Source organism: Pleurodeles waltl, chromosome 2_2 (genome assembly GCF_031143425.1).
Source record: "Pleurodeles waltl isolate 20211129_DDA chromosome 2_2, aPleWal1.hap1.20221129, whole genome shotgun sequence".
NCBI lineage: Eukaryota > Metazoa > Chordata > Amphibia > Caudata > Salamandridae > Pleurodeles > Pleurodeles waltl.
In genome coordinates this window covers 313871789-313899069 of record NC_090439.1, presented here as the reverse complement: position 1 = coordinate 313899069, position 27281 = coordinate 313871789, and the positions used below count along the sequence as shown (strand labels likewise).

Below are 27281 nucleotides of genomic sequence, written 5' to 3'. Positions count from 1 at the left end.
TGCCCACTGAATGCCTTTCTGCAGAAAGACAAATTCAAGATGCTCACCCTGTGTCAGATTCTTTATGTTCCTTGGAGAGTGGATGGTGTCCCTAAATTTGCTGGACGTATATTTTCATTTCTCTATACTACCCCAACAGGTATTCTGTGGTTCATGTTTGGGTTGGAAAACTTCCAATGTTCAGTTTTTCTTTTCAGTCTTATCTCGGCCCCTCTAATGCTCAAGAAAGTAATGGCGGTGGTCACCAGTCCAGCTTTGGAGCTCTGGAATATATGTGTTCCCATACCTTGACAACTGACTTCTCAGGGTGGGACTACTATAGTCAATTGTACACCCCCCCCAAACAAAACTGAACTCCTGACATCTTTCAGGTTCTCCCATCAATTTCCCAGAGTCCCACCTGTGCCCCACGTAGAGGATTTCCTTCTTTGGAGCTGACTGTTGGGTATTGACAAAGAGATTTACGAGTAGTATCGGAGTGTGGAGTCTCAGCACATAAAAACGATAACAGTTCCATCTTTTTATGTGCGGAGACTCCGCACTCATAAGGATACTACTCGTAAATCCTTTTGTCAATACCAAACAGTTGTAAACTTACCCAAAACTGTAAGTTAACCATTGTGAATCAGGCCCTGGATGTCTATGTGAGATGAAAAGATCAGCAGCACCGGTACATTGTTGAGCTCCAGTTTGACACCTGGGGATATTATGAATTAAAAAGATAATTACATAATTGTTTGTCAAATATCAATACATAAATATCTTGCTTTCCTTAAGATTACTCTCCTTCCCACCCCCAATCCCTAGGCTAGGTATTGAAGATCATATTTAAAGGATTAGAAGGCTCTTGCTTATAGTACTTGTTGGATATGCGCCTGTTGATTTGGAGCGTATCAATGATTTTAATGGAAGTAGAGTTCAATTCTCATCATCCAGGTCCCAGTTTACCTTAAGTGCTCTTAAGGTTTTAGGGTGCCAGTGGTTTCTATGAATGTTCAGCCTTCGTGTCTTGGGGTGCCGTGATATCATTTCCATTACCATCCGTGATCAAAGGCTTTTGGACCATTGTATTGAATTCAGTGAAGCAGATTTTTTTGTTTTCCCCAGTTAAGGGCAATTTCTTACTTTCCCACTCATCTTTCCTGTTTCATTCCCAAGATAACCACTCAAAGTCATTTCAGTATAGTGGGAATCCTATCACTTCCTTGACATGGTTCAATATTTTTTTCGAAATTTCTTGTAAAACCGGACACATCCATCAAATGTGGATGGGAGACTGTTCCTCTCCGCAACCCCTCGAAAAGTAAGCATCTGTTTGACGGAATTGCTTTTTGACCTTTTATGGGGTTGTGTATCAGTTATATCTAATCTTATACCTTGTTTTCCTTTCTTGCATAAAGCAGACACATCTTGGAATATTTCTCCAAAAAGTTTCATATGCTCTTATTTCTAGTTCCCGTCTGTGTGTCACTGCCAGTATTCTAGGAAAAGCCATTGTGGTAGACTTTGTGTAATTTTATAAGATGGTAAATATAAGTAACATAAGTATCGAGCACGTAGCATATTCATTAATGGAGACATTTTCTCACACTTGGTCAACTTGCGGATGCTGGCTTCTTTACTGGTGGAATGGAATGTCCAATGGTGCATTTGTAAATATCTGTCCTTCCACTGTCCAAGTCCAAATTATTTTTACATGTCTCAAAGTAATTAACTTCTTGGTTCAGGAACATGTTCCTCAGTATTCTACAATCCCCTTTCTGCCAGTTTGAGGCATGAGTACCTTGGATGGTGATCGCAAAATCAAATGTTTGTATGGGCGTAAACTTGGATAAGCACATGGTGATCTTCTTAGTTCTAGTAGTATTGTCCCATAACGCCATTAAAGGCCGTTTGACTACTGAAACGTATACCACTATGGGCCTGTTCTGGCTTTTCAGCCCGATTGCATCACACACTACCTTTTTGAAGAGGACTATTTCCATGTGTGGCATGGTACCCTCATTTGTCATACCCAAACCCATTAGATTCCCTGCACTCTGGAGTAGCTCCCTGCCATACGAACTTGTCACAAGCTTTTTGCATATTGCTCTCTTGTGGTGGGATCCTTACTTGGTGTGCCTGGATATTATACTAATGTTTGGAGACTATATGCATTTCTTGTGTAGCAGTACATCCCGGCCAAGATTGGTGACCACCCTTGCAAATAGTTTTTAATTACTCGTGTAAGGCCAAGGAAGTTTACCCCATAGGCCATGCTGCCAACGTGTGATGTTATTTTGTATTCCTGGGTATTTTATACTCCTCTTCACCTATTTAAGTGGTACAAATTTCTCAGTATTTTCTTTTGTCTTATTGTAAAGTTTTAAATTAATGACCTAAATTTTCTATGGTTCACTTTCAATCCGGAGGCTACCAAATTTCTGCATTACTGAAATGGTATTAGGCGTTGAGTTTCTTGTCAGTTATGGGCACCATAATATGACCTGCAAATAGGTTTGTGTTGAGTTGGAAGCTCAGATATCATATGCCAGTGCTGTTCATCAGTAAGAAGCAATTACTTTTTTGTCGGATATTTACCTAAACAGGGGATTGGAGCTCTTCCCTAGCCAGTCACTGCGACTCGGGTGTTAGCCACGCCCCCTGGGAATATTCTTAAAGTGAGTAATCAGCAGTTACAGTATCACCCAGAAAGAGAATGTTTCCAAAGGTAAGTAACGTGTTCTTGTGATTGGAAAATCAGCAATTTTTTTTTACCTTATAATTTTTTAGCAATTATTGTCCCATCTGTATGGTCCTAGAGGGAGTAGTCTGAGAGACCAAGAAAACATGAAAAAAACGTGCTTAAGGGGAAGCTTTAAAATGTAGGTTCCTTGCTGAAACTGCCCTCCAACTCCATATCTCAAGCCCTAATCAAGAAGTTGTTTCAGGGAGCTGCTCATGAATGCTTTCTAAAAAGCTTTCTTAACATCTAAACCAGCCTTTATCCATCCAGACTGCAAGCCCGCCTTCCTGATGTCTTATACGTACCCCACATCATATTCAGTGCTCCAGGTAGGTGCTATATGTCATACAACACCTTCAACCACTCCTTGGTTTAGGCAATAGCAAGTTGCATTCTTACTTCACTTTCAGCAGGTATTTACTGCAAACCAGTGACCTAGTGGCCGCCAATAGTCACAGCTGCTAACTTCCTTGGTCACCTTGAACAAAGACCGTAGTCAGTGACACAGCTACCAATAAATTATATCACTGACTTTTGAGATGGCTAGTTTCAATGACTGTGTGAGTTGCACCAATTAAAAAAAACAAATGATTTTAAAATCCCCTTTTTTTCTCTTCAAAGATGTATTTTAAAACTCCTTAACGCCGGGGAACAAGGTGGTTTAGGTGCAGATCGGGGACTGGAAATTACAACTCTCATGAGGGTTATAGTGAGGTTCTGAGAGGGTTAGGAAGCCAAGATGCTTAGAGCAGCCAGGGGGAGGAGGTTGCGGAGTGTCCTGTTCTTTGATATTGGATATCTCATTTCATTGTGGTATGGAGATGTGGGTATATGTCTGAGGAGATTGAAAAGTTTGGGTGGTATGAAGCTAATGTTTTATCCAAAGGAATAAAAATACTGATAAATTATAAATAAAGGGCTTGTACATTAATTGTTTACTCATGACAAAACTAATTATCTGATTTAGCCGCCTGAAAATGGTTTTGGAGCAAACATCTCAGGTATTATGTATTTGGAACATGGTTTGTTGTGGTAATGAAGGACAGCAGTCAGATTCCATCAGGTTCTTTGCAAAGGCAGAGGATGTTAATATGCCAAGTAAAAATGGAGAGCTTGGAAGAAGATGATAGTTGAGTGTAAATGAGGTTTATGTAATGAGCTGTATCAATAAGTGCCATAAGAGTTGGAGCACAGAAGGGAAGGAAAGACGTGTTGTCTGTCTGAGGATAGAGAAGATTAAGTGAGGTTAGAATTTGTATTTGGGGTTAGGTACCTTAGAGATGGTGGTAGAGGAAGCAGAGATGGCAGATGGCATTTGGATTATGGCTTGATCAGTAAAAAGGTGATGATTCCCTAGTTAGGCTCTTAAGGGAGTCCAACATCAAGTAATCACTTATATACTCATAAATATGTTTTGGTGTATCTCATTCTGAGGATTCACCAAACTTCTCAGATAGGTAATAGGAGTATTTCACTTGAGTGGAAATATCTGGTTAGCCTGATCTGTAACTTCCAACAGGTGAATCGTGAACAAATTTCGGCATGGCAAGTAATTTTAAGATGTTTTTCCATTGCTAATGCTTATCAATTGTGCATTTTTCTTCTGGTGCTTCCATCTTTTTCTAACTTAATTTTTATTTTGTTTCCAACAAAAGAACAATGTATTGTGCATAAGGAGTCTCAGTTTGTGGATTTCTTTATTAATCCGTTTTATTGACTTAATACCATTAAGCCCTTCGCTGCCAGGCCTTTTCCCCCTCCTGTGCCAGGCCTTTTTTTTTGGCTATTTGGGGCAGTTTGCGCTTAGGCCCTCAACTTTTTGTCCACATAAGCTAGATAAGCCAAATTTGCATCCTTTTTTTTCCAACATCCTAGGGATTCTAGAGGTACCCAGACTTTGTGGGTTCCCCTGAAGGAGGCCAAGAAATTAGCCAAAATACAGTGAAAATTTCGTTTGTTAAAAAAAAATGGGAAAAAGTGGCTGCAGAAGAAGGCTTTGTGTTTTTTCCCCTGAAAATGGCATCAACAAAGGGTTTGCGGTGCTAAAATCACCAGCTTCCCAGCTTTCAGGAACAGGCAGACTTGAATCAGAAAACCCAATTTTTCAACACGAATTTGGCATTTTACTGGGACATACCCCATTTTTATAATTTTTTGTGCTTTCAGCCTCCTTCCAGTCAGTGACCGAAATGGGCTTGAAACCAATGCTGGATCCCAGAAACCTAAACATTTCTGAAAAGTAGACAGAATTCTGAATTCAGCAAGGGGTCATTTGTGTAGATCCTACAAGGGTTTCCTACAGAAAATAACATCTGAAAAAGAAAAATATTGAAATAGAGGTGACAAAAACAGCAATTTTTCTTTACGTTTTACTCTAACTTTTTTCTGCAATGTCAGATGTTTGAAAGCAATATACCGTTACGTCTGCTGGACTCCTCTGGTTGCGGGGATATATAGGGCTTGTAGGTTCATCAAGAACCCTAGGTACCCAGAGCCAATAAATGAGCTGCACCCTGCAGTGCATTTTCATTCTATGCCGGGTATACAGCAATTCATTTGCTGAAATATAGAGTGAAAAATAGCTATCAAGAAAACCTTTGTATTTCCAAAATGGGCACAAGATAAGGTGTTGAGGAGCAGTGGTTATTTGCACATCTCTGAATTCCGGGGTGACCATACTAGCATGTGAATTACAGGGCATTTCTCAAATAGATGTCTTTTTTACACACACTCTTATATTTGGAAGGACAAAAATGTAGAGAAAGACAAGAGGCAATAACACTTGTTTTGCTAATCTATGTTCCCCCCAAGTCTTCCGATAAAAATGATACCTCACTTGTGTGGGTAGGCCTAGCGCCTGCGACAGGAAATGCCCCAAAACGCAACGTGGACACATCACATTTTTTGAAAGAAAACAGAGGTGTTTTTGGCAAAGTGCCTACCTGTAGATTTTGGCCTCTACCTCAGCCGGCACCTAGGGAAGCCTACCAAACCTGTGCATTTCTGAAAACTAGAGACCTAGGGGAATCCAAGATGGGGTGACTTGTGGGGCTCTGACCAGGATCTGTTACCCAGAATCCTTTGCAAACCTCAAAATTTGGCTAAAAAAACACATTTTCCTCACATTTTCGTGACAGAAAGTGGCCTTCCTAAAAAATGCCCCCCATTGGGAGCGACCTTTGCCCAAGGGGTCGCTCGCTTATGTCTATTTAAAAAAATAAAATAAATCCCTTGTGTCTAGTGGGCGTTTCAAAAGCCGGATTGCAAGCAATCCGGCTTTTGAAACGCTTGGAGAGACTTCAAAGGGAAGGAAATACATTTCCTTCCCTTTGAAGCCTCTCCGTGCCTCCCCCACGTGATCGAAAGAGAAATACAAAGCATTTATCTTTCGATTGCGCTGAAAGCAGAGCTTCCAGCACGATGGGGGAGGCCCTGTGACAAATCAGCGCGTGCGCTGACGTCACGGGGTGGGTGGGGGGCTCAGGGGCGGAAGGGGAAGGGCTTCCCCTATCATCCCTGCCTTGGGGGGGTGGGTGGGGAGCGCTAGCGCTCCCCCCAGTTCCTGTGACTTGGACGAGGTGACCTCGTCCAAGGCACACGGGAACTGGTGGGAGCGCTAGCGCTCCCCCCAGTTCCTGTGACTTGGACGAGGTGACCTCGTCCAAGGCACACGGGAACTGGTGCCTTGGACGAGGACACCTCGTCCAAGGCACAGAACCGGTAAAAAAAATACTCAGGCTTCTGATACTCTCCAATATTTCCAGTATGCACAACCCAGTAATATCTCAATTACATCACTGTGGCACGTTTACAAGACCAAAATATTCCCACAAATCCTAAAACGTTTGCGGTCACAACCCCTGGCTTGTAATAGGTTCTTCTAATTTCGGCAACCAGTCCATTGCTGCCCACCACTTGCCATCACAGTGGGGGTTTCTGTGATTTCCATTTGTGGGCAGTGTCTCTTTTTGCAGTAATTGTTGCCAAATCCCACCAATACTCACTATCCTAGAGTACCTCCCTCATTGTCAAGGACGTGAGCTAGAGTATTACCAATCTTGCACTAGTATTTCTCAGTCTAGGGGCATTTCCAGGTCATGTGAAAGAAGACCGCATCTAGATCAGCTCAGTAGAAGCTGGAGGGCCAAAGGAGGTGGCCAGCGTGGCAGAATGTCTGGGTGCAAAATATCAAGACACCTAAAGGGCACCAGGGGATTTTAAGACCAACGGAAGACAAATTATTGTGGACTATATGGAGCAATGCCATATATGCTCTCTAAGAACTTCTCTTGGGACGAAACATAGGAAAAAGGCTGTGCTTGTATCAGCGTCCCTGCTAAGGGAAAACTACATTTCGCAGCGGCCTGCAGTCCCATTTGACGAGCAGGCGTGTCGCATCGACGATGTGTATGTTCCATTTACTCTCGTAAATGAAACATCTTTACTTTTCAGTTGCCTTATGTCTACCCATCACCTGCTAGGTCTTTTTATTATGGTCCCCTCTTTGCCAGTCTTCGCTGAGTTGATATTGAACAATATCACACGTTTTTTAAAGCTGTCTCTCAGAATATATTTAAAGGACAAGACCATGATTGAATGGGCGTACTGCAATGGGCAGAACTACTTTTCCCAGTGGCTCTCTTCCCCATGCGATGAGTCACTCCGTCTTACTGACTTGTTTGGGAACTGCCTCTCGTTTCGCCATCTTAATGGACCATTTCTGAGGAGGCTGGCGGCCTCGTACCTGGTCAGACACTGCTGCGCTTGAGGGATAATGGATGAGTGTTGGGATTGCCTCTTTTCTTTGATTCTCTCTATTATTTTGTCAAAGGGAGGGCCAAAGCCCCTCACTTATGCCCATTGAGCCCGTTCTTGTAAATGGTTTATGGAGATATTCGCAATCTCCTTCAACTGTGCAAATTTCTCATTGACAGTGTCTCCCTACATGGGGTCTATTTATACAGTTGTTGATGTAATTGTCAAATGTTTTACTGTGAGTACGACATGTTCTTTGACTTAGTGGACCGCGAGAGTGACTGTGTGTCTGCATTGACACTGGTTTCTCATCTTGCTGTACGTTTTCAATGCTAGTTTGTACCCTGAGCCTCTTGCCGGGGCACCTCGAGACGAGTCATTGAGACCAGACGATTGTGGTGAGGCTTGCCATTTTTAATGACTTTACCATTTATTGTGTTCTGTCCTCACACATGATAAGTTAGGCTATTTTCTCACGTGGTGTGTGGAGTGCATTATTTGAGTTATATGTATCTCTCTATACTTAGCTTGTCAGAATTCTAGTCTGATTCCTTGATCTAATTATGCTTCATCTCTTTACAGGTCTTTGAGAGGTGGATTTCCTTAATTTCTGATGACTACTGCTTGTATCGCAAATTTTCTTTCTTTTGCAGTAATATGCGCATTGGCAGTGCATAGCAGAGTGATTTTCTGTAGGCCCTGATGGATACCCCTCACCCTATCAAATGGTAATCTAAAGGAAGAAACGTGTTGACCCCAATATAATTAGGGATGCATAGATTTTTCCATAGGTCACTTGCTTTATCTGTTTTTAGGGTCGAGCCTGTGAGAGCATGCACTAGCTCATGCAACATGCTTGCAAGACTATTGTTAACTAAAAAGGGCTGGAGCCCGCCCGTTGTTTACCATTTAATGACTTGAATGGCATTCTTCTTCAAAGCCTTGTAATTCATCACTGTTGGCTTAGTTGGCGTAATTTCCGGTCTTCTCTGTCAAGCAGGGTCCTAGCACTGAATACGTTGAATGAGTGCAGCTGGACAAACATTGCAGAAGTTTATTTTCTACAGTTGTTAGACCTGACAGCTCTTAGCATAGTTTCCATGTACTTTGTTTTAGCTTATGACCTCCTGTTTTTGGATCATGTGCTGTAATTATTATTATTATTATTATTTTTTTGATATTCTGGACACTTTACCACTGCTAACCAGTGCTAAAGTGTAAGTGCTCTCTAGCTAAATGATACTGGTAATTGTTTTTTTTTTTTTATGATTGACACATTTGATTTACTGGTAAGTCCCTAGTATAGTGCACCATGTGTACCCAGGGCCTGCAAATCGAATGCTACTAATGGGCCTGCAGCACTGATTGGGCCACCCACATGAGTAGCGCTGTCAAAATGTCTTAGACCTACCATTGCAGTGTCTGCGTGTGCAGTTTTAAACTGCCATGTTGACCTGGCAAGTAAAACCCCTTGCCAGGCCCAAACCTTCCCTTTTTACTACATGTAAGTCACTCCTAATGTAGGCCCAAGGCAGGCCCAGGGGCAATGTGCAGTGTATTTAAAAGGTAGGCCATGTGCTCGTGTGTTTTACATGTCATGATTATGAATTACTGTTCATTTCAGTTATCACTATTGCAAGGCCTATCCCTCCCATAGGTTAACATGGGGATTGCCTTGAATTATCCTTTAATTTCCCATTGAGAGCCAATAGAGATATGGAGTTTAGGGTCTGTGAACTCACAATTTAAAACTACAGCTTGGGGTAAAGTTGTTTTTCAGATTGTAAGTTTGAAAATGACACTTTTAGAAAGTAGGCATTTTCTTGCTTAACCATTCTGTGCCTCTGCTTGGCCGCTGAATACACGTCTGGGTCAGACTGACAGTTGGGCTGTTTGTGAATTCACTCTAGACAGTGACGCAAAGGGAGCTGAGGTATGTCCTGATGAGAGTGAGAGGAAAGAGCTGACACCTGCACTTAAAAGGGCTGTGTCTGCCCTCACACAATACAATCTCCAACCCCCTAGAGCGTGTCTGGGGCAGGGCATGGAAGAGGCAGGGTTTTGTGCACTACAAAGACTTCACTTTGAGGTTTGTCTACTTCAAAGTCAGAAAAGAGTATACGTATGGGACTGCTGACCGCACAACTTTAGAACACTTCTGGAACAAGAGGAACCTCTGCCAGGGAGAAGAGCTGGATGCTTGAGGAGGACCTGCCACCCTCCCTGTTGCTTTGCTGTGCTACCCTACTGCTGCTACTTCTGCCCTGGGAGTGAAAAGACTGGACTTTGTTGTGTATCCTTCTTGTGAAGATTCTCCAAGGGCTTGGACTGAGCTTGAAGAATTATCAGGGATATCAAAGACTTCACCTGGCAGCACCTGGGTGCTCGTGCTGAGGACCCTGACTTGCCAAGTGTGCCAGTTCAGACCTTGGGCCCTTTGGAGTGAAAGTTGGCTTGAAACCAAGAAAAATTAGGTACACCGACTCTGGAACTGGAGCTGTTGCACGACTCTGTGCCGCTGCCTGCAACTCAAAGCCTTGGTCCCCTCTGGAGTGCGAAGACCCCAACTGTCGCCGCAGGCCTGACACCACCTCAGCCTTGCTGCAGGCCAACGACATTGTGAGTGCTGTCCGTTACACCGACTCTGCCATGGCACCTGTAGCTCGGTGGTGTGACCGCGACTCCTAGAGGTCGGCCCACCGTGTCTTGACCCACCGGATTCATCGACCCCGCTGGACCATAAGGAACCAATGCCTTGCCCCAACGCCACATCACATCCCCTGTTCTGCAGTAAGGAGACGACGCCGCACCTGATCCAGAGACGCTTCACCTCCCCTTCTTGTGCACTGGCTTGTTTTCCTCCTTACAAAAGGTACTGTACCTGGGAGTCCGTGATACATCGTGACCGACGGTGCCCTCCTTGCGAGTGGTGTCAGAATGTTGGGAACGATTCTTGTCAATGACGCCATGATAGCCCTAGTTGGAGCTATTGTGTTTCTAAGTTGCTTTATTGGGATTTAATCCTTTAAAAGTAATATCTCTGCTTCTGTATGTTATATTTTTGTCATTTTAGTCTTGTTTGATTTAGGTAAATATTGGCATTTTTCTAAACTGGTGTGAAGTCCTTTTGTGGTGTTTTCACTGTGTTACTGTGTGTGTATCTACAAATACTTTACCCATTGCCTCTGAGATAAGCCTGACTGCTTGTGCCAAGCTACCACAACACTCCAGTTCTCCCAACCCACCCCAATCTGCCACACTCCAATAAAAAACATCTGTCCTACTCCAATCCAAAACAGTCTGCTCCACTCCAGATATAACAATCTGCCCCTCCAATTCTAAATGACCTGCACCACTCCAATCCAAAACAATCAGTCCCACTACAATACAAAGCAATCTGCCCCTTTCCAGTCCCAAACAATCTGCTCTGCTCCAATCTGCCTCACTCCAATCCAAAACAGTCTGCCCCACTCAGTTTAAAACAATCTGCCCCTCCAATCCTAAACAAATTAGCCCCACTCAAATCCAAAACAATCTGCCCTACTCCAATCTGCCTCACTCTGATCCAAAACAGACCTCCCCATTCCAACCCAAAACATTCTGCCCCACTCCAACCTGCCCCGCACCAATCTAAACAATCTTCCCCTCTCCAATCTAAAACAATGCCCCCACTCCAGTCCAATCCAAACTGCCCCACTCCAGTCCAATCCAAACTGCCCCACTCCAGTCCAATCCAAACTGCCCCACTCCAGTCCAATCCAAACTGCCCCACTCCAGTCCAATCCAAACTGCCCCACTCCAGTCCAAAACAATCTGCCTTCTACAGTCCCAAAACAATCTGCCCCACTCCAAACCAAAACAATCTGCCCCGCTCCAATCCAAAACAATCTGCCCGCTCCAATCCAAAACAATCTGCCCCCGCTCCAGTTCACAACAATCTGCCCTCTCCAATCCGCATAGGTCGTCCCCACTCCAGTACAAAACATTTTGCCCCTCTCCAATCAGGTCCAAACTCCTCCAGTTGAAACTCCCCTACTCCAGACCAAACCAATCTGCCCCACTCTAATCTAAAACACCCTACCACCATTCCAGTCCAAGCTAATCTTCCCGGCTCCAGTCCAAACCAATAATCTCCCCTCACTCCAATCCAAAACAATCTGCCCCCACTCCAATCTGTCCAATTTTAATCTGCCCAGCTCCAATTCAAAACAATCTCCCCCACTCCTCTCCCCCACTCCTCTCCCCCACTCCTCTCCCTCACTCCACTCGAATCTGCCTCACTCAAATCTGACCCACTACAATCCAGCCCACTACAATCCAAAAATAATCTGCCCCAACCCAGTCGGGCCCACTCTAATCTGCCCCACTCCAATCCAGAACAATCTGCCCACTCTAAACAAAGCCATCCACCCAACTTCAATCTGCCCCACTCCAAACCGAAACATTCTGCCCACTCTAAACAAAGCCATCCACCCAACTCCAATCTGCCCCACTCCAAACCGAAACAATCAGCCCAACTCTAATAAGACCCACCCCACCCCACCCCAAACCAAAACAATCTGCTTCACTTTAATTTGCCCCACTCCATCCCATTTCACCCCACTCTAATCCACCACTATCAATGTCTCTCCAATCCAATCCACCCCATTCCAATCAATACAGCCCAGTCCGATCTACCCCACACCAATTAATACAGCCCACTTAAATCTATGCCACTCCAATCCAAACCACATCGCTGCACCCCAGTCCAGCCAAATCCAATCTAATCCACCACAGTTTACCTAACTCCAATCCAAATCGAGCTACCCCATTTCAGTTCAAAACAATCAACCCCACTCCAGTCCAAACCAAGCTGCCCCGCTCTAGTCCAAACCAAGCTGCCCCGCTCCAGTCCAAACCAGACTGCCCCACACTAGCCCGGCTCTAATCCAAACCAGACTGCCCCATGTCAGTCTAAACCAAACTGCCCCACTCCAGTCTTTCCCATTCCAATCCCAAACAATCTGACTCACTCCAATATGCTTTGCATCAATCCAAAACACCTGCCACACTCGAATCCACAACAATCTGCACCCCCCTCCAATCCCTAAGAATCTGCCCCTCTTCAATCCAAAACAATCTGCCCCACTACAGTCTGCCCCATGCCAATCCCAAACAATCTGTCCCACTCAGTTCTGCTTCATGCCAATCCAAAACACTCCGCCCACTCCAATCCAAAACAGTCTGCCCCACTCCAATGTTCCCTATCCAGTCTGCTCCACTTCAGTCTGTCCCATTCCAATCTGCCCACTCAGTCCAAAACAATCTGCCCCACTCCAATCCACCCTGTACGAACCCAAAACAACCTGCTCCACTCCACAACAATCTGCCCCACTCCACTCCAGTCTGCCCCACTGCAATCCGCCTCACTCCAATACACCCCAATCCAATCTACCCCAATCCAATTCAGTCCACCTCACCTCAGTCTAATCCACCCCACTCTAATCCAGTCCACCACAATCCAGCCCTCTCCGCAACATTCTGCCCCACTCCAATCCAGAACATTCTGTCCGAGTCCAGTCCAAATCAATTTGCCCCACTCCAATCCAAAACAATCTTTCTCCCACTCCAATCTAAAACAGTCTGTCCCACTCCATTCGGCACTTGCCTCTCCAAAACAACCTGCCCTGCTCCCATCTGCCCCACTGCAAACCAATCCACTTTCCACCATCACAATCCACCCCAGTCCATCCCATTTCACCCCACTCCAATCCACCACAATCCATGCCACTTTAAAACACCCCCACACCAATCAAAACAGCCCAGTCCAGTCTACAGCAATCCAATCCAGCTCACACCAGTCCAATTCACCCCACTCCTGTCCACCCCACTCTAATCTTATCCACAGTTGACTCCATCCAGTCTACCCCAGCCCACTCCAGTCTAACACAATCTACCCACACAAATCCTTCAACCTCACTCATTCTAGTCCACTCCAATCCACTGCAGCCCAGTCTGTCCCACTACAATCCTCCCACCCCCTCCATCCCATCCCAATCCAATTCATCTTAATCAATCCCTTTCCAGACCTTCTTAATCCACCCCACTCTAAACCATCTTAATCCACCCCACTTCAATCCAGTCAACCCCACACCAATCCATCCCACTCCAATCCATCCCACTCCAAAATCCACCCCGCTCCAGAGCCCACTCCAATCCATCCCACTCCAGTCCATCCCACACCAATTAAATCCACCCCACTCAAATAAAATCTACCCCAATTCAATCCACCCTACTCAATCCAGTCCACCTCACTCTATTCCAGTCCACCACACTGCAGTCCAATCCAATGCACCCCATTCGGCTCTACTCCACTCAGCCCATTCAGACCACTCAGTCCAATCCACTCTCTCAGTGCGATACACCCTCCACAATCTAATCCTCCCCAATCCAATCCAGCCCACCCTACCCATTCCAATCCACCCATTTAGTCCAATCCACCCCAGTCCATTTCCCCATTTAATGTAACCCAACCCACAGCACTCCAGTCCACTCCACTTCAGTTTACTTCATTATACCCCACCCGAGTCTAGTCCACCCCACCCCAGTCTAATCCACCCACACCACCGAGTCTAATCCACCCCAGTCCAGTCCACTCTAGTCCACACCACCCCAGTCCAATCTACTCTAGTCTGATCCACCCACTGTAGACCAGTCCCCCCCACTCAGATTCAATGAACTCAGTACATCGCCAATCCAATCCAAATTAATCCAATCCACCCAGCTCCAGTCCAGTACACCCCACTCCAAACCACCCCATTTGAGTTCAGTCCACGCCACCACCACAATCCAGTCCACCATACTCAAGTCCAATCCACCCGTCCCAGTCCCACCACTCCAATTCAATCCACTCACCCAAATCTAATCTACCCATTCCATTCCACCTCACCCAATTTCAATCCACCCAACTCCAATTCACCCATCCATCCTACTCCACCCAATCCATCCTACTCCACCCAATCCATCACACTCTAACCTAATCCAGTCCATCCCACTCTACTCCAACCCAATCCAGCCCACTCTGCTCCAATACACCACTCTACACCACCCCACTCTACACCAATGCACTCTGCCACTAAACCACTGAATTCTACTCTTTGACACACTACTCCAGTAAATCCACTCTACAGCAGTACTCCCTCACTCGTCTGACACTCCAACTTTTAGACATGCTGAACGGCAGCCACACTAGTGTAGAACATGGCAAAAACACATTGTGAGGACTATTGGCTTTGCCACTGCTTGTTTAATTCTGTCCCTAACAGACAACAATAAAGGCTACCTTCTGTTTGGGCATTCATTTTAACTTCACTTTGTATATACTTTGACACTGCTCCACTCACCCATACATCTTACTCACAGAAACAAAACATCTAAAGAGCTCCTAATTTTAGGAGTTGTAGTTCACACCACATCCTTATTGTGGTATGAGAAGGAACTTTTTTTGTTGTTGAGGATTTTCGTCCTACGCCTTTTTTCTACACTAGTCAGGAACATTGCATGTCAGTTCAATTTGCTGATTACCAAAAAAAAGGCCTTAATTTGTGTTTTCGGTGTAAGATATGTTGTGTAAATATTTCAGCTGGGTTGACCCTAAGTGAAACATGTGTAATCTTCTATTGGGCCATTCTAGCTTCTCTCTAATTGTGTTGTCTAGAGCAGTGGTTCTTAACCTGTGGTCCAGGGACCCATGAGGGTCTTCAAAGCCTTCTCAGGAGGTCACCGACTACTGAAAATTAAAAATAAAATTAACAGATTAATAAAGTGTATATAAATAAAGATGTAGTATGTAAAATCAAATATTTAAAAATGTTCTGTAAGTGCAAAGGGATTTGAAATTGAAAGTTAAAGATGTGGTTGGAATCCTCAGATTGATTTTTGGGAGCATTGCAAGACAATAACGTTGGTGAGGAGTGGCCTCATTTGCATTTAGAAAGGCTCCAACCTCTTATAAGAATTAAAAATGTTATTTTTTATTTTTATATTTGTGAATTAAATAAAATATTTAGCAATTTGTGTATTTGTTTCATTTATGCTTGTTTCTTATGTTTTGTGTATTGTTTTGCTTTTCAAATAATCAAAAATACTTAGCTGTAGTGACCGCCTTCCAGTAATGACTTGAGGGCCCCCTGGATTCCAGTAATGATTTAGTGAAGGTCCCTAAAAGTCAGAAGGTTAAGAACAGCTGGTCTGAAAGGCATTAATGTCCCTGATGACTCCACATCCTACAAGATAAGTGGCAAAGAGGGTGGGCCTAAGGAGCAATAAATCTGTGTGCTAACCTCTTTAAACCAACCCCCAACCGCCAACCCCCCCCCACCCGGGCCTTACATCACACAAACTTCCAGCCGACAATATTCTGTAGTGTCTGAATAGTCTGTGTGTTGACTCATGAGTGCTTGCCAAAACTGTAACTATTTCTAGAATTGGGTTTTAACTAAGCTGAATAGCATCTGCAGTTCCCGAAATCACTTCATAAATGACCCATGCCAAACATCACCTAAGTTTGTAATGCCAGCATGCTTTTTATCTGGCTGGCGCAACCCTGAGTCTTCCTACTTGTTAAGCATTGTTTTTTCATTACATTTAAGCTCTTATGACCATTGATTGCTTCTTTTGCTGGGTCAAGGAACATCAACATTTTCCAACCTCTGTATTCAGTGTCTGCCTTCTGTCAAGCAGCTATTACAGTATTTTCTCTTGTTTACCAATCCCCTTCGTCTGATAGACTTCTAGTTGCAGTTTCCTTCCTATTGAATTTCCCAGGCATCAGACTGGATCCGGAAAGTTTTGCATGAGCAGTACCCCTGCACGCTGTGGGATGGCTTTGTTGTGTTTCGTGCGTAGGCATCAGAAGTAAGATCGATCGTGGTCACCTATATAGGCACCACCCAGGCGTCTATATTGTTCAGTACCCCTCCCAATGTTTTGTCCATGTCTTTTCCAAGCGTAGATCTACTATTTTGTCTTTTGACTTCTTGCTAAATCTCCATTTTACCAAAATCCCTCTTTAAGAAGTGTACTACCTAATAGGAAACTTAAACCAGTTAGATGTTCAGCTTCAGGGGTACTACTGTAGGATGGCTACAATTTTCCTGTTGCTGTGTTTTTTAATACTTTTGTCCTGTATATTAACTTGCTTCCTTTTTATTTCTATATTTGTTGTCACTTTTTTGCAACTTTAGAATTATCAGTTTGCATGACTAACTTTGTAGCATCATGCACCCCTGTATGATCTATAAATGGCTGCAAGGGTTTCTTTCAATGTAATGTGTCTCCCTTAAAAATGGCCACTTGCCTGACATAGCCCAAACAGTACTGGAAGCAATGCCTAGTCCAGGAGACCCACCATTAACAATTCCTGGCTTTCACAAACTGATGACCCCTTGTCTTTCCACCTGTAAGTGGGATGGGCAAGAGTTGCATGCGATTCTCCAAGGCCCTGTCACCCCTCTAAACTACAAGGAATACCAGATCACACTCCTAACGATCTAGCTACTCAGAAATCCTAGGCAATTGCAAGGGGCAACACTGATCATGGTTACAGGTCCTTCATTGACAATGATAAAGCTACACAGACAGGAGTTAGTGCAACTCCTTTCAATCGCATAACTAGCCATGAGTACCTTCCGAATATAAGCAAGCTGGCATAATGGCAGTCCAAGGTGAAAGTACGGACTATCTTTAGATGCCCTGCCTCCCACAACCAATCAGTGTATGTGTTTTAAGGCAGGGGAGAGGAGTGGACAAAAACTGTATCCTGTCCAACTCTATTTTTTGGGGCCACTTTCATCGTCACTAGACCACGCTCAGTTGCTTCATTTGGCTGTTTACTGTATTTCCGAAGCTTCTGAAAAATAAGCTTTTCTGATGAACACTTCTAACTGCAGATTTCTCACCTTTCAAATATCTCCAAGCTCCAAACTGGATCTGTAAGTTTTTTCAGCATAGCCTCCGCACCCCAGTAGGTGGCATCCTGTGGCTCCTCTTTAACCCTGCACTGCCCCAAAAGTGATAGCTGGAGTTATGTTAACCGCTACCAAAGTGTGTTGATGCCAGATTCATTTTTTTTTTTTTTTTTTTACACCTTCATGCACAGAACTTGAGCTAGCTCTTAACTTTTACTCATCAGTAGCCAAGTTTTCTCCAACAGTATGCCCATGATATGTCCACTCCTAAAAACTACAGGGTTTAAGCCTTGTAGATACAAACGCAAACAAGTGCCTTTGGCAAATCCCCATGAGGTAGGTGTGTGGTGTGGGTTTTGGGCCATGACTACAGATTGTGCGAGGAGTGTGCCTTTATGCATTTGACGGTGATTCCGAATCACAAATCTAAGCTGTATGCCACCACAGATCACAAGAAGTCAAGTAAGCCCCGTTCCTTTTTTAAGTCGAAAGCACAGACCTATTCCTGCTCTTAGAACCACTCCATGACAGATCTTAGTCACAGTCCAAGTCTTCAGTTAAGTTGGAGCCCAAAAACCAACGTAAGACGGCCTAGCCGGACTCCTCCCAATCTTGGTACTCTCCCTCTTAGATGTTGCAAGGATGTCAGGATGCCCCATGATCCTGCTCCTGGTCCCCCATCGAGGTCCTGATTGTGATGTACCTCAATTTTCCAGAGCCATTGACAACAGATTCAGGCTTTCAAGTAAGCCATGTTGCACATCTTTCGCACCCTGCTGGCATCCTTTGGAGCGCCTTTGGGTCCCATTGATCCACAGAGGCTTCCATTTAGGTTGCCACAGACAGATCTTTTCTTAGCACAGTTGTGCCTCATGATACACATCCCAGGTTCAGCTCTGGAACCGACCCCCATTGCCAGCACCACGATCCACATATGTTCCTGCCGCCTCGCCTTTGGCCCCCTCATGCTGGAGCAGGACGCAGATCCTATTGTCCTACCAGACTCCAAACTGAATTAGACATAAATGGAGACCACCTCCTGCGGCAGTCCTGACACAACCAGCCTCTGTTCGTTTAGACCCAGACAAAGTAGCACCCTTGCCCAGAAGCCACACTCCAGCACTCCAACAACTTTTGGTTGGTCATAAGACAGGGGGCTGAAGTCCTGGACTTACAGTTGCTGTCTGCTGAGGTGAAAATCAATGTCGTCACTATAGGTTTGCAGCCTGGGAAGACCTTGATGGACCTCTTGTTGCCATTTGATAAAGGCCTGCCTGACACTCTCATGGGCACCTGGTCTGAAGCTTGTTCCTGCACACCTGTTAGACAGGTGGCACAACAAACAGACCCCTGCTCTAGGGGACCCTATCTTTTTAACGCAGTACCCTACTCCAGAGCCTGGTAGTGCAGACTTCTACTAGCGAGATCAACCCCAACTCATTCCTTGCAACAGCTCCCCTCTCTACCCCAAACCACCACCCCAAGATTGATTATCAAAGAGAACTGAGGCATTCGCAAACAAGTGTTGGTTCTGCCAGCCTTGCACTTTGATCAGTCAGTGCCAGCTGTTTGTTGGGTAAGTACTTCCATGCATTATGGGACATGGTCACAGAAACCTTGCTAGTAGTTCTAGAGGAATTCCGAGTCGACTTAGCGCAAACCATTCAATATGGCCAATGGCCCAGATGCAGGAAAATAGGTCTTAAAGTAAAGTCTGGACATGACCGATTGTTTACGCACTGAAAGTTAGGACTAGTATGGTGCTCTGGCACAACTCATGGATGAGATCCACTGGCTTATCGGGTGATATCTAAATGTCATGCATGATACTCTTTTTCATGGTTTGAGCTTATTCAGCAAGAAGGCAGACTCTTTCTTAGGATGCTTAAAGGAAAGTAAATCACATTGAGGTCTCTCCACATCTGAAAGGCAGTATCCTCAGTTTATACCAATACCAAGTCCTACCACCCCAATCCTTTTGGGATCAGGGAAAGGGATCTGGCAGATAGCATACAAGCTGACTGGATCTTTGAATGGCAGGGTGGACAAACTCAGCCAGTGATGTCTGGCGGATCATGAATGGCAGTCACACCTGAAGGTGGTGCAGAGTGTCTTCTAGCAATGGGTAGAACCCTTGATTGGTCTGTTCGCCACTGCAGAGTATGACCAATGTCCATACTTGTGCATGTCCTCCCACCCCTCCATCTTCTGCCCCAAGGTCTGAAGATCAAGAACGACCTGGTCCAAGTAATCATAGTAGCTCCGGAATGAGTCAGGACAGTGTGGTATGGGGAACAACTTCCAGGCATGAGCATGTGTCCTCTGATCAGGCTGCTGCTTAGGAAGGATCTGCTGTTGCAGAAGCAAGGCAGGGTCTTGCACTGGGTCTGCACAATATAGACATCTGCGTGTGTCAATTGACCTGCTGCAGTTGATTGCATTCGATCTTCCTCCCAAAGTAGTGGATGTCATCCTTCCATCCAGACATCCTTGTAGAAAGTCTGTTTACATTGTATGCTATTACAGGTTTGTTGCTTAGTGTGGCAATATGGACCACTTTCAGGCCAGACTGTTTGATTTCTTATTTGTTTTATCATTGGCCTAGCAAGTACATGGTTATCTCTCAGCCTCTTCAACTTTTTTGAATTTACTGGACCCACTGCCCTGGTTTTACACATCTGTAGTGATTTCTCAAAGGTTAATCCACATTTCCTCTTAAGCCCTTTGTGATGCCACAGTGGCACCTTATTTGGTCCGTAATTTTCTTATGTGCAACTCTTCTGAGCCATTGCATAGTTGTTCTCCATCTTCTGACCTTGAAGACTGTCTTTCTCATCACAATAACTTAGATGATTATGTGAGTGAGCTTCAAGCCCTGTCAGCCCAGCTGCCCTACTCTACCTTCTTTCTGGACAAACTGGTGCTGAGGACTAGAGCTGCCTTTCTACCAGAGCTTGCGATTCCCTGTGGTGTCGGACAGTTCATCACACTTCTGACGTTCTTTGTTCCACCTCAACCCTCAAAAGAAGAGAGACTCTATTGTTTAGATCCCAATAGACTGCTTTTACTTTGCTATACCAAAGACCATTGGGAGGACAATCGGATCTTTTGAGGGTTTTCTGAGGAAGTGAAAGGCAAGGCAGTCCAGTAAAGGGCTTCATCTAGGTGGATAGTTCTAGGCATTACGGTCTGCTGTGCATTAGCCAAGAAACAGACTCTAGAAGGATTGAGGGTTCATTCCACCAGGGCCAAGGATGCTAGCACTCTGCAGAGTTCCTGTCCTGGATATCTGTCAGGCTACAACGTGAGAATCTGTGCACACGCTCACAAGGCATTATTGCTTCGACAGACTCATCCGACGGAAAGTACATTTTGGCTATCAGTACTGCAGGACTTTACAGTCTGTATCTCCGCAGACCCACCACTGGGGGAGTTAATGCTTTTATATCCGGTCTTGCGTAGTGGAATCTGTGGTTGGAACTATGCATTAGAAGAACAAGTTACTTACCTTAAGTAAATCTCTTTGTGGTAGATACTCTAACCGCAGATTCGTCACTGCCCTCCATCCTCATTGTTCTCTTGAATAGACTTCCCCCCCCCATCAAAAGAGGTCCTGAATCAGAGAGCTGCACAGTGGCACAAATAATTGTTTAAGCTCTGCGTCCGAGGGCTACGGCTTGGACAATGTTAAGAAATAACTGACGTTAGCGCGTTTGGGTGGTGCTTAAATGTGGTTTCAGTCTTTATTTCTGGGCGGAGTGGGGTCAACTTGGAGTCGCATGACACCACATACCAAAGCACAAGGACTGCGATGAAAAACCTTGTGAATCCAGAGAAGATACAGAAAGTGGACAAGTGGGCCTAAAGTACACTTTATTTAAAGTACAGAGCCCTCATCTCCCTCCAGAGGTTTAGCACTGCTTGCATTTTCATCCAGACAGAAATGTAAAGCTATAACCGATTCAACTCTGAACAATAAATTTTGTGAATGTAGTTTTCCAGCAATTCTATCTTTAAAAGATTCACCAGAGACCCATCATCTCTCCCAAAGAGATATTAACGCTTGCTTGTAGGGGTCTGACAATCTAAGATGCTAGACCTTCTTTAAGTTTACAATGCCTGTGTGGCAAGTAATGTTGTTCTTAGGATTATAAGAATTTAATTTCATTTTATTTACGATTAATCTAGGAAACATGAATTTATGAAGGCTACAAATATCGGAAATCTCCATTTGTATGTAACTATCTTAATTTTAGTCAATATAGTAACTTGTGTGCGCTGAGTTCATAGATCCCCATATTTTATATGGTCTCTTACCTTCTCCCTCCCCTCAGTAGAATGTTTGGTACCACCTTTGTTGTAGAAGGGAACAGAGGAAGGAATGATCCAGTGACTAGGTTAAGGTTTGAGTTGGTGAAATTGATCCTAGCTGCAAATGGAAACATACTTGTGCTTGAACTTTTTATTTTTTGTTGGATTAAAAATACCAGAGATGGCATGGTAGGTAACTTAATTCTTTCTTGTAACCTTAGAGAAATTGTGCCTGAAAATAGGGAATGTGGATCAGTTTTTCACTGACATAAGAACCAAAGGTCATACTCAAAAACATAAAAAAATCTGGACATGTACATGAAACGTAGCTACAGTGCATAACGCTGTTCTCTCACTCCCACTGAGACTCATAGCCATACTCCTACCCTTATACGCATGTGCATCTGTAGAATTATGAATCGGGGAAGAGCACATTAAGCATAGCATTGTATACGAGTGCGCTCCAGTCTGCTAAGGTTGATTTTAGCTTTTATCTGGTTCTCTCAGTACCCAATAAATCTAGTAGTGTTATTTTTTTTAGCTTATGTCTGAAGATTAGGAATTTGGAAACAGTTGGGGGAATCAAAAGTGCCTATGCTTCCCCACCTGCAACTCAACAGATGTCCTTGCAGCGCATCTCTTATCCTCTATCATCCAGGCAGATTGCTCCTGAGGCTTATGTCAAACAGTAACTTTTGGTTCTTGGTGCACCAGTGTGTTGGCCAACCCAATTTTCTTGTCTGAATGCAGTCTGTCTTCCGTTCATGCTGCCCTTTGTCTGATTCACCTAATAGTCACTCTGAGTTCTATCCCATTTGCAGACCAAAGTATGTTGGGGTGCCCTGACAGTAAAAAGGCAATCTAGTTCCCACCAGTATTTTACATGCAGATGTACCATTCTGCATTCCCTGTATTGTTCTATACAGAAACACCCAAGACGGAAGTGTTGAGTTCCCGGCTGTACCTGAATCTAAATAATCATTTGGCAATTTTCTGGTCATGCATGCCACCTAATGGTTCATTGGAACTCGGCTTCTGAGGGGGTGCCTTAGAAGTTTCTAGCATCTTTAATCCTACCAGTGTTTTGGCTGTTATGCATGGTCTAATTGGGGACCTGGCAATTTCCGCACATGCTCCTTACTCTGCTCTCGTCCTCTAGAAGCTGTATCCTGTGTACATTTCCACACTACTGTTTGGGCGTTTGCCATCTGGTGTCACTCATCCTGATCTATACACTTTTGATAACCAGTTGTTATGTAGGCAGTTGTCCTAAATTAATACATTATCAACATTGCCACTGCAGGAGATGAGTCTCAACAGCAACCATAAGTAATTCCCGACAGAAAGTTTCCGAAACAACATTCAAAATATCTTCTCGAATTTTACAAGTGTTGAAACGCTGTGTGGTAAATGCAGACTAGGACTGCCTCCTTAATAGTGACTTAACATTGCTGTTTTGAATTATGTAGAAGAGAAACTTTGTAAGACAGCTGTTTTAAACATAACATTAAAGGTTTTTTGACAATGGCTATTTTGCAGGGTTGTTCAGCCACATCAGGAGCAAATATACGATGATGAAGAGGAGCTGCCCTCGGCGGATCAGGATGAGGAGCAGCCTGGGCCATCCAGAAGGAAAAGGCAGCCAAGCATGTCAGAAACAATGCCCTTGTACACTCTATGTAAAGAGGACTTGGAGAGTATGGATAAAGAGGTGAGCAATTAGCGTTTATGATCATCTGACAGTACAACTCACACGGATGTGGAATCTTATATCTACTTGCCTAAGTGACAGGATGCTTCAAAAATATACTTGACTTGCAAATAAAACCCACTTGTCACTTTTGGTGCTTTGCAGTGATGTTCCAGTTATGGCAGCGTTCTTGTTAAATCAGATTTGGGATAATAGCTTTTTGATAATATTAGCACTTTGTTCACATTCTGCCAATGCTCTTAATTTGCCTTGTGTCTGCAAATCCACATACAGGAGCTGGAAGCCAGCAGTAGGCTGTATTTTCAAGGTTGGGAGGCCCTATGATTCAGTGGACACCCACAAACTAACATATGTGAGTGCTTTCACCAACTCCTCTCCAATATCTCCGCACTCTGGAAAAAAAGTTGGAAATTTACTCCTGACAAGAGGAGTCGTCAATCTTTTTTTCCAGGGTGTGATCAAAGGACAACCTCAAATATCTGTGGATTTTGTGCCATTCTTTAGCAATGTATTTTCATGCTGTCCATAATGTTGCCTATAATTTCTTTTTAGATGGATTTGCTGTTAGCCTTTTTTGAAATATTGGTATGCTTTAAACATGTTTTACTAAATGATGCCACAGAGAGGAGTATTTAAAATAGGGCAATAGTTAATAAAAGTTTTTTCTGGTTTCAACTTTATTTTATTATGAAAACAATCAAGCTTGCTTTCATGCTTCTGCATGTATTGGTATACACTTGTAGAGCATTTTAAATACCCTTAAATGATTACATTCTGCAAACGTTCACACGTTATTATACTTAAACCATCGTTAGAAAGACACATTTGCTCACATCACTCAACCTAAAAGTAAAATCTTTCCATTAATGCAGTTTGTACAACTTATACATAAACATACAGGAAGAAGATCTTCTTTCATAGATGCCCACTATGGTACTCTAAACAGGGAGCCAATGAGTTTGTGCTGTAGGTGGGTTGAGCCTAATTGCCCTGTTGGACGAATTAAACATGTTGTCCTTCACCCCAAACAAAATGTCCTGATTGGCAGGTCATCTGTCATGCATCCTTAATTATTCCCCTTACTTAGCAACCTCCTCCAACAAACATTGTGTGCATGGTACAGAAAGTAATCACATTTGTGTGAATCCAGTTGCTGCATATTGAAATGTTCAGAGGACAGATTATTTCCATTCCCGGGCTTTTATTTAAAGGCGTAATACATCATGGGATGTTGGTTCTCTGTGGAACCAACTTAACACATACGAAAACATGTTTTTATAAGGAAGCTCTAGAAATAGAAACAATGTCTTGCTGACCTTAAGCAGTTTGTCAACCTTACTGTTTCTGAATATCGGAATCTACTGCATGAAAGCATATTGCAGGGATGACTTTAACAGTCAGTATTTGCACTATTTGTGTGTGGGGGAGGTCTAGTATGTGCTGCTATGTGAAAAATCTAAACAAGAGAAGAGAATGGGTGAAGTCTTATTTCGACCTGACTGCAAATTGAAAAGGACATGTTCAGTCACTAATAATCAGAATTTTTTTTAATTACACCCAAATAGGTTGGGGTTAAACTAGTGGAATTTAGCGCTATGCATTTTTTTTTTATTGAACGAAAACATGATGCGATCTTGGTACAAGTCATATAAGAAGCAAACCCTTAAAAAGGTGAGCGTATGTCTGTGCTTTAGCTTAACATCTCTCATTCAGGTAATAACAATGTATTGCTTTTTTGCATTTTCAGAATTGTATTTCACATTTTTTGTTGGTGTGGCTTAGTATCATGTACATTTTGAAACTTTTAAAACTATTGTTAAGAATCCGCAACAGTGGGATGTGGCCAGGGCAGAACCCATCGGGACTTGTCCATGCTGAGCCCTTGGCCACTGCGCCAGTTCCTCAACGCCACAGATAGTTCTAAATGGGAAATGCTCAAATACCCAGTGGAGCTGCTTAAGTTCTGAGCCATGAAGTGCTGGTTATTGCAGCGCTACAGAAGACCACTGTGCCTCTCTTCCTCGCTGTATAGATCCAAAATAGGCTGAGCAATGGAAGAATTAAGTTGTGACACCTAAGTGACTGCCAACGAGTGCATTGGTGGAAGTTGAGGATGTGGTGGGCAAAGCTGGGACATTAATGTTCGTTGAGTTTGCAGAGGACCTGAGGTGCTGTCCCTCTAATGATTGTTACCTACTGTTTTTGCCTACTGCTGTGTACTACACAATACTTGTATTGTGTAGTGGAGGGGGTGGAGTTCTGGGCAAGGTCTTTCCTCACAGGTGCAGCTCATCCCGGTATGTCTGCTGGCAAAATTCTCCTCTAGGGCCTAATTGGGGAGGATGTGGGAGGTCAATTATCAGCAAAGCAACGCAAATGGAGTATGACTATGCAAGAGAGGGGCGTGTAGGGAGGCCTTGGTTGTGCCCCCCCCCCCCTCCCTCCATAGAACAAGTATTTAAAGGAGAAAATGTGGGTGAATGGTAGGTGGCTCATATAAAATACAAACACTGCATCTTCTTGCTCAGCCCTCCTCTAGGGATTAGGCATTGTTGTTCCTGCTGGTACACCTCAGCATCCTCCCTTTTCGGCTTGAAGGCCCTCCATGCACACTATGCTGTGATAGGTGAGTACACCTTGCAGTGGTGTCCAGAACATTCCAGATCTGGTTTCTGAATTACCCAGCTAATTTGGTGCTGGACTCAAGTAATGACTGCATTGACAGCCTCCCAAGTCCAAGGCTTGTAAGACTTTTTCCATAAGCGGTATGCTGAGCACACACAAGTTACGGTCTGGGACACCAAGACCACAAGGGGACCTTGCAGCCCTCTATCATTGACCTACAAACATCCATAACATAGACAATATTCACCTACTGCTAAGAGTATTCAAGAAAGCTGCCCCACTGGATTTCGCACATGCATTGATGGGCATAGACCACTTTCTACAAAAGGTCAGAATTGACCATATTGAGAATGACCTTGCTGACCACACGCATGAGCCTGATCAGTTGACTGCCAAAACGGACGTCCTGGAAGATCAATACAAAAGCCTCATCGACAAAATAGAAGATTTCACACTGAATTACCACACAAATTATCTTCATTTTTGTGAGATTTATGGCAACATATCTAACTCTGACCCGAAAGTCCACATCTAATCTGTATTTCGTTGCGTACTTGAGCTCCGAGAGGATAAAGTAATCCTCCTAGACCGCACTCAAAGTGAATTTTCTGCTTATAAGAAGCAAAAAGAAACTAGATCAGGATGTTCTCACAAGAATTATTTTTCCCAACTGAAGGAGGGGATAGGAGAGCTGGGGAACAGGAGCCAGTACTTTTTAAAGGAGATACAGTTGCCTTATACCGGGTACATCACATTATCAAAGTGCAGAGATTTTTACAACGTTAGCAGTCACCTATGTAGATAGAAAATGATCCACAAATGGGATTCCCGTTTCGCTAGGCTTTCTACTGTCTTTGGCAAGCAACACACATTCGAGTCTATGAATGAAGCAAAACATCCTGAATTTTATAACCCAGAAAGCCAAGTGGAAATGACACAATTGTTGGAGAGGGAGGAACTACAAGGGTAATAATCAACCAATCCATCTAAAAGAGAAACAAGCAGAGCGGGAGGAACTAAAAGGGGAATGACAAACCCAGCCATCTAACAGAAGCAAGCAGACAGAGCGGCATGCAACAACCCAGAAAATAAATCCCTCAGTGAGTCATAAGACGAGGGCTAAGCACATTAAGGCTCACAGGCTCCGATTTTGTCCTTGTGTTCTCCTTTTCTAGAATGAGGGCTTTTATAATGCTATGAGAGTGTC

The 27281-nt window shown here is 43.9% G+C and overlaps 1 protein-coding gene across 1 annotated transcript in view; it reads left to right on the top strand.

The window, feature by feature from the left end:
* Positions 1–27281, top strand: part of CTDP1 (CTD phosphatase subunit 1) — a 795245-nt gene that overhangs the window by 303131 nt on the left and 464833 nt on the right. The window contains exon 11 of the mRNA XM_069219781.1: positions 23278–23449. Coding sequence (XP_069075882.1) covers positions 23278–23449 — 172 coding nt within the window. The remainder of the gene's footprint in view (positions 1–23277; positions 23450–27281) is intronic.